Source organism: Microcaecilia unicolor, chromosome 8, assembly GCF_901765095.1.
Source record: "Microcaecilia unicolor chromosome 8, aMicUni1.1, whole genome shotgun sequence".
In the NCBI taxonomy this organism is placed as follows: Eukaryota; Metazoa; Chordata; class Amphibia; order Gymnophiona; family Siphonopidae; genus Microcaecilia; species Microcaecilia unicolor.
The window spans coordinates 82444542-82458990 of record NC_044038.1 but is presented as its reverse complement, the minus strand read 5'-3'; the positions used below and the strand labels follow the sequence as shown (position 1 = coordinate 82458990).

Here is a 14449-nt window from a genome sequence, read left to right as displayed (position 1 = left end):
CTTTTTAAAATTTTTATAGAAAATGGATGTGCGGCAAAATGAAAATTGCCATGCATCCATTTTGGGTCTGAGACCTTACCGCCAGCCATTGACCTAGTGGTAAGGTTTCACACGGTAACCAGGCGGTAATGGTCTACGCGCATAAGATGCCAATTACCGCCCGTGCACCAGAAAATAAAAATATTTTCCAACGCGCATAGCAGACGCATATCAAAAATGAAATTACCGCAAGAGCCACGTGGTAGCTAGGCGGTAACTCAAAATTGATACACGTTGGGTGCACGTAGGCGCCTTTGTAGCTTAGTAAAAGGGCCTTTAAGGGTGGGGCAGTAGGGGCGGTCCACCCTCCAGGGTGCAGGCAGCAAAGGGGTGCCCTGAGCACTCGTGCAGCTCCTCTGCCGGTGCCCTGCCCCAGAACAAGAAGTTGACGTCACAGGGGGCGGGAGACAGGCAGATCCAGCAGCCGCTCGAGGGCTCAGTGCACCCCCTTGCTCAGAGGAAGAGGGTGCTCCACCCGGGTGGCAATGAGGGTAGGTTGCCACTGATGTTGGTGCTGCTAGATGACATCATCCACTTTGTGTCTGATTCATCATACTGTCTGTTACAAGTAAGCAACTTTGCTTTCCTATCCCAGTAAATTAGCCTACTTCATTGTTAACTTTGAGAAAAGCCAAAGAGAAACTGTGATTTCTATTGCTGTTTTGCTGCTATTTGATAAACTGTTTTCTTTTGCAACCTTAAGTTGCCAAAATATGCTTTGTTTAGACTGTTTCAATCCCTCCCCCCAAGACTGATTCACATTACCTCAGTTTCTCCACATCCTTCTTGAAGTGTGAAACCAAGAAATGGTCATTAACCATGAATGACCTACCAGAGTTGAGTAGATGTAGGAATTTTAGGCTGTTCTTTGTATTGTACATGCATGTCATATCAGACACTAGGAAAAGAGACCTGTGAGGTGTTGAAAACTCACATGCAACATTAGAGGAGAAGCCTAATGGTTATTGCAGTGGGCTGAGAACCTGTGGAACTGAATTTCATTCCCACTTTGCCCCTTGTGCTCCTTGTGACCCTGGGCAAGTCACTTAATCCTCCATTGTCCTAGGTACAAAAAAGAAACTTAGGGGCCCTTTTACTAAGCTGCGTAAGCGTCTATGTGCATCCAATGCACACCAAAATAGAGTTACTATCTGGCTACCGCGTGGCTCTTGCGGTAATTTCATTTTTGGCGTGTGCCCAATACTCGCAGGCGAAAAATAATTTTTATTTTCAGATGCGCATATTGGACGTGCACCAAGTAGCATTTGACGCATGTAGGTCATTATCACCCAGTTACTGCAAGAGACTTTACTGCGAGGTCAATGGCAGTAAGGTCGCAGACCCACAATGGACGCACAGCAATTTTGAATTTGCCGCACGTCCATTTTCAGCAAAAATTTTAAAAAGGCCTTTTTTACAGGTGCGCTGAAAAATGGTTTGCTGCACGCCCAACTCAGTCTCGGCGGCCATTTTGAATCGGCGCTAGGACCATCAGCAAGGGGAACAGTATGCAGGGCAGAGCTCCGGGCAGGAAAGAGGGGGGTTCTTTCCTGCCCTGAAGAAGTCACTAGACCACCAGGGCAGTACATAAGTAATGCCACACTGGGAAAAGACCAAGGGTCCATCGAGCCCAGCATCCTGTCCACAACAGCGGCCAATCCAGGCCAAGGGCACCTGGCAAGCTTCCCAAACGTACAAACATTCTATACATGTTATTCCTGGAATTGTGGATTTTTCCCAAGTCCATTTAGTAGTGGTTTATGGACTTGTCCTTTAGGAAACCGTCTAACCCCTTTTTAAACTCTGCCAAGCTAACTGCCTTCACCACGTTCTCCGGCAACAAATTCCAGAGTTTAATTATGCGTTGGGCGAAGAAATATTTTCTCCGATTTGTTTTAAATTTACTACACTGTAGTTTCATCGCATGCCCCCTAGTCCTAGTATTTTTGGAAAGCGTGAACAGACGTTTCACATCTACCTGTTCCACTCCACTCATTATTTTATATACCTCTATCATGTCTTCCCTCAGTCGTCTCTTCTCCAAGCTGAAAAGCCCTAGCCTCCTTAGTCTTTCTTCATAGGGAAGTCGTCCCATCCCCGCTATCATTTTAGTCGCCCTTCGTTGCACCTTTTCCAATTCTACTATACCTTTCTTGAGATGCGGCGACCAGAATTGAACACAATACTCAAGGTGCGGTCACACCATGGAGCAATACAACGGCATTATAACATCCTCACACCTGTTTTCCATATCTTTCCTAATAATACCCAACATTCTATTCGCTTTCCTAGCCACAGCAGCACACTGAGCAGAAGGTTATAGTGTATTATCAACGACGACACCCAGATCCCTTTCTTGGTCCATAACTCCTAACGTGGAACCCTGCATGACGTAGCTATAATTCAGGTTCTTTTTTCCCACATGCATCACCTTGCACTTGCTCACATTAAACGTCATCTGCCATTTAGCCGCCCAGTCTCCCAGTCTCGTAAGGTCCTTCTGTAATTTTTCACAATCCTGTTGCGAATTAACGAATTTGAATAACTTTGTGTCATCAGCAAATTTAATTACCTCACTAGTTACTCCCATCTCTAAATCATTTATAAATATATTAAAAAGCAGCAGTCCTAGCACAGACCCCTGAGGAACCCCACTAACTACCCTTGTGAATACTGCCCATTTAACCCCACTCTCTGTTTCCTATCCTTCAACCAGTTTTTAATCCACAATAGGACATTTCCTCCTATCCCATGACCCTCCAATTTCCTCTGTAGCCTTTCATGGGGTACCTTGTCAAAGTAAGGGAAGGGAAGGAGACTAGGATAGGACACCATTAGGCCGGCCCGCCAGCCTGCCCATTGTCCGGAAATCCGGACAAACAGGCAGGCTGGCAAAACCTGCCCGGTTGCCTGACCATGTCCTCAAAAAGAGGACATGTACGGGTAAAACCGGACATATGGTAACCCTAAACTTGCCCAGAGTCACAAGGAGCTGCAGTAAGAATCAAACCTAGCTCCCCAGGTTCTCAGGCCACTACACTAACCATTAGGCTACTCTTTCACTCATTATGAGCTGCTCAGAAACTGAGAAAATTACTCCACGAATCAGCTTAGGATGTTCCTTGTAATCAGGATGGTGTTGGGCTATTGTTAAGAAAGTATTGTGTGTTTTCCATTTGAAATTCCCCTACTCAAATCACAAATCACCGCAGGAGAGCCGATGCCAGTTCTTCCCTAGTGCTACTCAGTAGGAGGGGAGACCCTCAATACTGACTATGGTGACAAGACAGATCCTGTTTTTTCAGGTTCATGGTACCAGTCATGGATTGTTCCCACGGCGGCTGCAGTGGGAGCACTGTTTATCCTTCTCTTCACCGCTGCAGTGATTGGATGTATATGGAAGAGGTGAGTTTTGCTCTCTCTCTCTCTCTCTCCTTTCTGTCTGGCGTTTCCTTGCCTGTATCACAACATCTCTATCAGCTTCTGTTCCTTTCTTCTTTCATTTGTATTTTTCCCAACCCAACAGTAGTTAGAAAGAATTATATATAAGGCATTGATAAAGTCTCTCTCTCTGTTGGTGGGGGGTGGGGGGCAAAATAACTCTGAAAGCATAATAGAATAGGACCAATTTGGCATGGCAGAAAAAAAACAGTGAAAAGACTCAGTGAGTTTGAAAATTGGTCAGATCGGACTGCGGATTCCAGGACAAATAAGACCTCCCAAAATGGCCCAGTGCATTTCTATGGGAGAAGCAGTCTCAGCTTAGTTAAGCTCTGGAACTCTTTGCCGGAGGGGGTGGTACAGCGGTTAGAATATCTGGGTTTAAAAAAGGTTTGGACAAATTCCTGGAGGGAAAGTCCATAGTCTGCTATTGAGACAGACATGAGAAGCAACTGCTTGCCTTGGGATTTGTAGTATGGAGTGTTGCCATGATTTGGGTTTCTGCCAGGTACTTGTGACCTGGCTTCGCCACTGTTTGGAAAACAGGATACTGTGCTAGATGGACCATTGGTCTGACCCAGTATGGCTACTGTTATGCAGTGGCGTTCCGTGGTTCACTTCCACCCGGGGCGGATCACTGCTGCGTGCACCCCCCCCCCCCCCCCGGCTGCAGGGCAACATGGCACCCCCCCCCCAGCATGACCCAGGCGACACGGCACCCCCCCAGTCCCCACCTGTCTTGCCAGCTCCGTCCTCGCACAACTCTGCACTTCAGTAAAAGAAGAAAATCGCCTCATCGGCCCATCCCTTACTCTCTCTGTCCCGCCCTCTGATGTAATGTCCAATTTCCTCAAGGGCGGGACAGAGAGAGTAAGGGAAGGGCCAACGAGGCGATTTTCTTCTTTTACAGCAGCGCAGACGTGAGGCGCCGCACCACACAGCTGCCGGGTGAATGGAGCTGGACTCGCCAGCAGAGCACCCCCCCACCCGTTGACACCCGGGGCGGACTACCCCCACCGCCCCTCCCTTGGTAAGCCACTGCTGTTGTGTATATTCAGCTTCTGCTGCATAGAAACATTGACAATAAATATAGCAGGGGATAGCAACTGCCTTTCCTGTCCTTTCCACTCTCCTGGTCATTTAATAAAGTGGGGATGAGAAGCACCCCTGTGGTGGGTAGAAAAATATTTTTAGGTTTCTGTGACCAAAAATCACACTCTCCTTCACCACTCTCTACCCATGCAGATAGAACACATAAAGGGTCCATGGTAGCTGGTTAAATATCCTCTCAAATGTCTGTGGGGAAAAAAAAAAAACAATAAGGGAGGTTGATGGTTATTTGCATAAACATACTCATTAAGGCACCTGTGGGCCGATGATCAGAAACAAACACAGGCGCTAGAGGCCAATAGCGTCATACTAGCTCCTGTGTTTGCTCCCGGATGATCAGAGCCGGTAAGCGCATGTAATAACGCGCTTGCGGGCTCTGAACACCAATTGCATGCGAATGCATGCAAACAAGGGTCTCCCGCATTCATCCCTCATGATCAGCAGGCAGCGCACCAGACAAGGACGCTGCTACCACTGCAAACCTTAGCTAGTGTTAGGGTTTGCTATCGAGGGAGGAACAAGGGAGATCCACTGAAGAGGTTTGACAGGTCCAAGAGTTTCTCCCAGATCTGTCAAACCTAAGCCCGCCCCCCCCCCCCCCGACAAAACGCAAGACCTGGAGGTCTACTGGACCTCCAGTCCCCCACCCACAAAGCACAAAAATCGTGGTGGTCCAGTGGGACTGCAAGCTTCCCCCGCCCTCCTACCCCCCCACATCGAACAAAAATGCCCTGGTTGTCCAGTAGGACCGCTATCTATCCACCCCCTTCCTCTCGGCAACCTACCTCTCCGTAGTCGTAGTAGTGAGAGGAGGAAGTGACTAGCACTCCCTCTCTCCTCTTTGGGCGCCTTCCCAAAATGGTGGCATCCCATCCTGCCCAGTGCATCCTGGGATGTGTCAGGTGGGGCTTAGCCCATATATGGAAGTTAAGCCTCTCCCAGCACATCCCAGGATGCACCGGGCAGGTCGGGACGCCACCATTTTGGGAAGGCGCCCAAAGAGGAGGGAGGGAGTGCTAGTTCCTCCTTCCTCCCACTACTATAATTACTGAGAGGTAGGCTGCCAGGATGGAGGGATGTGGATAGATACCAGTCCCACTGGACCACCAGGATGTTTATGTGCGATGTGAGTGGGGGTGGGAGAGGGAAGCTAGTTATCCCACTGAACCACTAGGGTTTTTGTGTTTTGGGGGTAGGGGCCCTGGAGGTCCACTGGACCTCCAGATCTTATGTTTGGGGGCGGGCGGACTTAGGTTTGACAGGTCCAGGAGAAAAACCCTGACCTGTCAAACCTCTTCTGCTGTTTGACAGATCCCGGCTTTTGACAACCCAGACCTGTCAAACAGCTTCTATGCTCAGTGTCACACCAGACTACTCATAATTATTGGTCAAAACACCTCCAAAAGAGTGCAATAGTGCATAAACACAAATGTAGTGTTCATTTAATACGCATTAACAAGCACACAGCTTTTCTTTCAGGACTTTTCCTCCATTAATATTTTTTTATATATTTCATCCACAAATTTGTATCCCACATTTTCCCACCTATTTGCAGGCTCAATGTGGCTTACAATAGTACCATAGAGGCGTTCGCCAGTTCCGGTATAAACAGTTACACAGTGATAGGGTTCATGTGGAACAAACAAACATATTAGGGAATCATATAGAGGAAGAGTTACGTTATGTCCATTACGTTCTTTGGTTTCGTCGTGTTGCTGGGTTCAGGTTTTTAAGTAGGGTCGGTAGGGTATACCTTTTTGAACAGGTAAGTTTTTAGTGATTTCCGAAAGTTTAGGTGGTTATACGTTGTTTTCACGGCTTTTGGTAGTGCGTTCCAAAGTTGTATGCTTATGCAGGAAAAGCTGGATGCATAAGTTGATTTGTATTTGAGTCCTTTGCAGTTTGGTTAGTGGAGGTTTAGATATGTTCGTGTTGATCCGGTTGTATTTCTGATTGGTAGGTCGATGGGGTCCGTCATGTATCCCGGGGCCTCGCCATAGATAATCTTATGAACCAGGATGCAGATTTTGAAAGCAATACGTTCTTTGATTGGGAGCCAGTGCAATTTTTCACGGGGGGGGGGGGGGGCTTGGCACTTTTGAATCACGTTTTTCCAAATATAAGCCTGGTTGCCGTGTTTTGAGCGGTCTGAAGTTTCTTTATGAGATGTTCTTTGCATCCCGCATAAATTCCATTGCAGTAATCTAGGTGGCTTAGTACCATTGATTATATCAGGTTCCGGAATGTTTCCCTTGGGAAGAATGGTTTCACGCGTTTGAGTTTGGTTGAGTTTACACTGTTTTTGTGAGTGTTTCCTCATTTTTGATTAATATGTTAGCACTTACATGCATGGGTGCACACATATGCACAGAATGGGTATCTTTGGTAGGGCCCACCAACGTATTTTTGTCTAGGGCTCAATATAGTATATTAATTCAGTCCTGCCTGTGTGACAGTGACACCTTGTGGTTAAAGTGTAAAATGCATCCCATCAAATTTTCTGTCAGTGATATCTAATGGTTTCATATTTTATCACACTTGGTTTAAATTATATTGGGTCCGATATTCAGCCAGCGGCAGGTAGTGCGTTTGCTGTCTGCCACCAGCGTTAAACCTGAATATTCAATGCTCGGCTATATCCGGCAACTGGCATTGAATATCTGGGTTTATTTTGGCAGCCAGAAAGTTAACCAGCTATGCTGATATTCAGTGCTAACCAGTTAACTTTTTAGCGGTCAGAGATAGGCCTGCTGAATATCCGCACCTAACTGGCTATGTTGATATAGCCGGTTAGCGGCTAGCTGTTAACCAGGATATTCAACAGGAGATAACTGGTTATGTCTTCCTGAATATCCACGGTTAGGCGCTTTAACACTTTTTAACCAGCCAGGAGCTGTTCCTGGCTGGTTAAATAGTTTTGAATATCGGGGGGATGTGTGGGATCTGATTACGATTATCACATGTTAGACAATCACCCCACGCACTTACCTCAACTGACTACAGCTGGAGCGCTCACGTCCATGGATTTCTTACACTAATAAGACAAATAATACTTACTACTCAGAACTGAAATAAAAGTTTATTCTGGAGACAAGTAAAATAGTGGCTCAAGCAGAGGCTTATTGCAAGTCTGAAACAGAGAAAAGAAATGATTTGAGGGGCCCTTTTTCTCCAGGCCAGTTCACTGCCTTGGGAACAAAGAAGCCCCCTGAACCCTAGTCTATCACTCATTTTTATACAATAATCCAGAAATTAATTACCATCTTAGAACATCCCACTAACCAATCATCTGATCACACCTGCTTATGTTGCCCAACTACTAGAAACTTCTCTCCCGCCATACCTTTGTCACAAATTCCATGCCCCCCTCCTCATGCTACTTCAGCAGTTTTTGTATTACATATCCAAACTATAACTGTTATTTTTGCTATGCCAGCTGACCTCGTGGTTGGCTAGCAGACTTTTTCCATCTTACCCTTTTCACTATCTAAATATAATGTGGTTTCAAACTGTATATAAAACACAGGAAATCTGACCCAAAGATTAATATAAAATCTAAATATCCATTGAAGTAATCTTAATTTCATTGGACCATTCTATATGCATATCCTTAACTACTAAAAGCTTGTAACAAAGTTCACAATCAATAAATTCTTAAGCTGTCTTGTATAGTATCTTGCCCTAGACATGACCTTAACATTGGTCAGAAAAAATATTTTTTAAAAACTGTTTTTTGTTCCATTCTCCAAATGTCCCTCCCTCCCCAAGATCTTAAGCAAGATTCTATAATCTTCTCCACCCCCACACACATCTGTCTCAGTGAAGGGTCCACTTCACCTCCCATTGCTTGCACAACAAATCATGCTAAATGCATAAACATGTATTTGGGTCCAGTCTAGTCAGGAGGAGTGTGGGTCACATGGCTGTCCTTGTACAATTTCACAAGGTAACCCTGCAGCCTGATCTAGTTAGCAAGGATTGAAAACAGCACACAGAATAATTAGGGAGGGGGATGAAATAAATCTTACAGGTAATCCTTGTTTCGTTATTCAGATGGGTTCTCTGAAAATACAAACATTAGGGGTCTGAGTCGTCCCCCCCCCCCCCAAGTTCCCTACAGGGATTATTCCTTTCAAACCAACAGAATGTTTGGGTCCTATATCATTCTAGCTTCTCCTTCCCTCTCTTTTCCATGTTAAAGACACACAAGAAGACAACTTAGTTACACATGCACACACGTGAATGTATTCTTTTTCCTCGCCCCCCAGATTATGGAATGATTTTACCCCCTGCTCTTCATGCTGAACAATCCTTCTCCAAATTTAAAGCATTTTTAAAAACTCATTATTTTGAGTTGACATTTGGGCACATGCTTTGGTCTTCTGGTCATTAGTTACATTCCTGGTTGACCCTAATGAGATTTGTTTATTCTCATCTGGTCCTTCTACTTGTCTGATTGACTGTCCCCTGTCCTATCCTGTCATTCCTTTTCTTTTTCCTTTACATTTATACTGTTTGCAAACCACCTTGAACTGCTGACCAGATAAGGCAGTATATCAAGTTTTCATAATGAATATAAACATAAATATGTATGTAAACACTTCAAATGCACACAAACAGAAGGGTTAAAAATAATTTAGGGGTTCTTTTACTAAGGTGCACTGAAAAATGGCTTGTGGTAGTGTAGGCATGGGTTTTGGGCATGCGCCGATCCATTTTTCAGCGCGCCTGTAAAAAAAGGCCTTTTTCAAATTTTTGACAAAAATGGACATGTGACAAAATCAAAATTGCCGCGCATCCATTTTGGGTCTGAGACCTTACTGCCAGCCATTGATCTAGCGGTAAAAACTCACGCGGTAACCGGGTGGTAATGGTAATGACCTAGGTGCGTCAAATGCCACTTGGCGCGTGTCCAATACGTGCATATGAAAATAAAAATTATGTTTCGGATGCACGTATTGGACGCGTGCCAAAATTGAAATTACAAGAGCCACACGGTAGCCAGGCGGTAACTCCATTTTGGCGCACATTGGGCACGCGTAGAACCTTATGCAGCTTAGTAAAAGGGGCTGTACATACTTTTCCTACTTGATTTCTCTCCCTCTCCCTCTTTCTTTTTCTTTTTTTTTTCTATCTTCATCTCTTGACAGTCTTTTTTTATTTTCTTCCTTCTTTGTCTCCCTCATAATTTAACTTTCTCCTCTTTCCTTTATTCTAGCCTCTCTCTCTCTTTCTCACATTGTCTCTCTGCTTTACAGGAGAAAGAAAGACCAGATTAAGAAGGACCCAGATATAGCTGTGTTGAAGACAGCTAGGCAGGAAAAAATAAAGAATGGCATACATAGCAAAGAAAGTTTTCTAACGGCAAATTCCACAGAGCTGTATGTCAACGTGGATTTTATTAAATTTTCTAAGGTAAGTATATCCATGCCTATGGCATGACCTATTGTCTCAAACAATTCTGGATCTCTGTCTTGAACTGTGGCCCCCTCCTCTTGGTGACAGAGAAATATGACCAGTAAGCACAGGGTGGAGGCTTCTCTGCTTTGCTCTGAAAATCTTTACTCCAGCACCCCCAAGCTCCTGCCCTGCAATGCAAATATTAGTCTCTGAATTCTAAACCTTTGAGAACTTTCACCTTGTAGCTCTTTCTGCTGTCTGAACCCTTGAGCAGAGAAGGGAGAGTTGAGATAATTCTTTTTTTATTATCTTTAGACATTTTCAGCTTCCATTTAAGACCAGTACTGCAGATACCAGAATGCATCAAGAGGGGGAGAAATTGAAAACAAGGCCTGGGTCACCAGCTTTACTTCAGACACACCTTATAGGCTAAATCCAGACCAGAACTGAGTCCAATTCAGTTCTTACAGATTGAGCCAAAATTTGTTTTGAATTGGCCACAATAAGGGCAATTCTGTAAACTGGGTGCTAATATTGACATGCTAATTCATGCATACATATTTAGAACATATGTGTGTAGGTATACACCTACATATATATAAGCCAGTATGCTGCCCAAGGGCTATTCTGTAAGGGCCTGATATTCAGACTACGGGAGGTAGCCGGGCTAACTTCTGAGGTCAGCATTGAGGCCAGATATTCAATACTGGGCCATTTCCAGTGACCAGCATTGAATATCAGGTTTATTTTTGGCAGGTTTCAACTTAACTGGCCAAGTCAATATTCAGCGCTGGCTGGTAAAGTTGAAATTGGCCAAGGATAGGCCAGGAGTGTTTAAGGGTAGAACAGAGCAAAGGTTGCAAATTATCCCTGCCAACTTCTAAGCAGCTTGTGAATGCAATGAAAAAACACACTTTCAAATGTCTGTATACAAATGCTAGAAGCCTAAAAATAAGATAGGAGAGTTAAAGTATGTAGCACTAAATAAAGAGGTAATAGCGGGACACTCAAGGAAGTTACATGGTGCTACAGGAGGAAATATTTTTTCACCCGACGATTAGTTAAGTTCTGGAACTCGTTGCTAGAGGATGTAGCATCAGCAGTTTGTGTATCTGGATTTAGGCTTGAACACATTCCTGGAGAAAAATTCCATAGTCTGCTTTTGAGATGGACATGGGTGTTCCTGGGAATCAGTAGAATGAATTTTGCTATTATTTGGGATTCTGTCAGGTACTTGTGACCTGAATTGGCCACTGTTGGAAACAGGATACTGGGCTAGATGGACCATTGATCTGACCTAGTATGGCTATTGTCAGCAATCGTTGTCTAGGGTTGGTCCCAGGGTCCAGTTCACAGAGGCAGTGGGTTCTCAAAGAATACAAAGTCCACACGGGTTTGGAGATATATATAAAGAAAGTATATTGTATGCTTGCATATATGTATAGGCTCATAAAGGGTGCAAGACTGTTTGTGTGTGTGTTTAGAGAGAGAAAGAAAGAAAGGATGGGGTGTTTGTTCAGAGGAAGAGAGAAGCCTTGGGGTTGTGCTGCAAGAGATATATATGTGTGCAGAGAGAAAGGAAGAGAGAGAAGATGCCAGCCCCCAGTGCCCTGTGCTCTGGGGCTCAAGATGGTGGTGGGCAGAGGGAAAGAAAGAGAGAGACATAGTGCCCTGGACACAGAGAAGTGCCCTGGACAGAGAGCAGTGCCTTGAGCATGTGCTCTGCATTTAAACCTCCAGAACAAAGAGATCAAAAAACTTATCTTCCTTCCCAGCCAAACTTCTCTGAAGTCCAGAGAGGTGAGCAATTTCACAGGTTCTCCTGTTTGAAGTTACTAGTGATGGAGCCTCTATGTCTGGCCTCCTTTGTTCTCAATTCTCTCATTTGATGCCTAGGTGGCTGATTTTTGAGGCCGCCTTGGTGCGCCCTTGCCCCTTATATCTTTTACCCTCTGCAGATTTGTATCCATATACCAAGCACTTGCGGTTGTTGAAGGCTTCTGCCTTTAATATCCGTACGTTTAGGGCTGGTCTTGGAGTTTGCGCTGCCTCCCTGGAGGATGTCTCTCTCTGGTATAACTCTAGCTTGCAGTCTGTTCACCTGCAGTCCCAAAAAGCTGAATGGTCTTGTAAAGGTATATGGCTGTTATCTCACCTTTATATTGCAGGTATGTTGTTGTCACCGGATGCTTTGGCTGCACTATATGGTGTTTCTTTGCTGGCCTCTCCCATATGGAAGGATATCTCTACCTTTCTCTCGACCTTTCAGGTCTCTAATTCTCTGCTCACTACTCCTTCAGATTTTGTTGCCCTCTGTCTCAGTATTGCAGATGGTAAGAAAAAAGCATCTGTCCTTTATAAAAAACTTCAGGATTCGTGTGTTGATGCTGTTGCTCCATTACGGCTGTCTTGGGAAAGGGATCTCAGTCTTGATGCGTCTGATTTTGACTGGTACACTTTTTGGGTCCATTCGATGCGTCCAACTAAATCAGCAGCAATTTCCCAATCCTCCTATTTTCTTTTTCACAGGGCTTATTGGACACCTGCTAGAGTGGCCAGGATCACTAAAAGTCTTGATTACAAATGCTGGTCCTGTCAAGAATCAGATGGATCCCTTTCCCATATGTTTTTTTACTGTAAGAACGTAAGAGCATACTGGCGACTCATTTGGGCTAAGTTGCGCTTTATTTTTCAGTTGCCTGCATTAACCGTGATCTCTTATGATATTGTGCTTTTAAGGGCCTCTTCTCCTAACCTCTCTCTTTTAGAATCCGATAAGAAATTGTTTAACATTTTGTTAGCGGTTGCTTTACATTTAATTGTTTTAAACTGGAAAAATAATGTACATCTCAATTATAATGAATGGTGGAGTAACGTGTGTGTGTGATTAGGAAATATGAAACTATACTAGCCCATAAGCACCGTTGTGTTCAATCTGTCTTGAAGACCTGGGCTCGTTTGGATTCATTTTGTCAGACTTGTAAAACCTTAATAAAAATATGAAAAAAAAAAAGAGAGCCCCGCTCTCAGATAGAACAAAAGGTATGCTGATCAAGAGTAATTAAACACAGGGCTAGCAGGCAGCTCAACACCATTTGTTCCATTTTGCCATCCTCTGATTCCTGAGGGAGGGGGTGGTTCTCAGAGGTCAGAAGCTGGTTTAATATTACTCTAAGTATGTCAAGCTGGTTTCATATTAATATAAATATGTCCAGCAATAATTTTGACTTCCAGCAATCCTGACAGCTATTCTTATGTTCCTCTCTGGATCACAGACTTCAGAATGTTTCTTTCCAGGTAGATTGAGGAATCTTGAATTTTCCTCTCAGGTAGACAGAGAGTTAGGAGAAGGGACTCCAGAATTTTTCTCCCTGGGCAGATAGATGGTTAAGTACAGCTTCATAATATTCCATTTTAGGTATATAGAAGGCTAGAAACAAGGACTCCTGAACAGTAGCATAGCCAGGAACATTTTACAAGGGGTGCTACTCCCTCCCTCCCTCCCCCCCCCCCAGTACCTTAAAATCCTCTCGGCTTTAGTCTTCACCTGGGCAGCAGCAGCGACACTCACAGGCAGCCTACGGCCTGCTCCAAGACTTCCTCTATGAACCATCCCGTTCCTTCTGATGCAACTTCCTGTTTTGTTAAGGGTGGGATGGTTCAGGAAGGAAGTCCCGGAGCAGGCCGCAGGGAACCTATGAGTGCCGCTACCACTGCCCAGGTGAAGGCTAAAGCCAAGAGAATTTTAAGGTGAGGGGGTGGGTCTGATAAGGAGTGTGTACACCATTGACACACTTAGTTTAAATACGCCACTGCTTCTGAATGTTCTGCTCTAGGTATATAATGGGTTAGAAGGAAGGACTCCAGAATGTTCTTCTCTGGGAAGATAGAGGGTTAGGAGGAAGGAGGAAAGAATGTTCTTCTCTAGGTATACAGAGGGTAAGGAACAAGGACTCTAGAATGTCCCTCTACATAGATATAGGGTTAGGAACAGGAACTCTAGAATGTTCCTTTCTGGGTATAAAAAGGGTAAGGAGCAGGGATCCTAGAATGTTCCTCTACATAGATAGAGGGTTAGGAGCAGAAACTCTAGAATATTCATTTCTGGGTATATAGAAGGGTAGAAGGGGGGGCATCCAGAATGTTCCTTTGTTGATAGATAGTGGGTTAAGAGCAGAACTCTAGAATGTTCCTCTCTGGGTATATAGAGGATTAGGGGCAGAGACACTAGAATGTTCCTTTCTGGGTATATAGAGGGTTAGGAACAGGGACTCCAGAATGTTCCTCTCTGGGTAGATAAAGGGTTAGGAGTAGAGATTCCTAAATGTTTATTGCTGGGTAGATAGAGAAGTAGGAGGGGGGCTCCAGAATGTTCCTCTGTAGGTATATAGTGGGTTAAGAGCAGGGACTCTAGAATGTTCTTCTCTGGGTATGGATTAGGAGCAGGGGCTCCAGGATG

General features: G+C 44.6%; 1 protein-coding gene across 5 annotated transcripts in view; it reads left to right on the top strand.

The window, feature by feature from the left end:
- Positions 1 to 14449, top strand: part of LOC115475505 (myelin-associated glycoprotein-like) — a 151414-nt gene that overhangs the window by 52544 nt on the left and 84421 nt on the right. For all 5 annotated transcript variants that reach the window (XM_030211255.1, XM_030211252.1, XM_030211253.1 and 2 more), the window contains 2 exons: positions 3345 to 3444; positions 9849 to 10005. In XM_030211255.1, coding sequence (XP_030067115.1) covers positions 3345 to 3444; positions 9849 to 10005 — 257 coding nt within the window. The remainder of the gene's footprint in view (positions 1 to 3344; positions 3445 to 9848; positions 10006 to 14449) is intronic.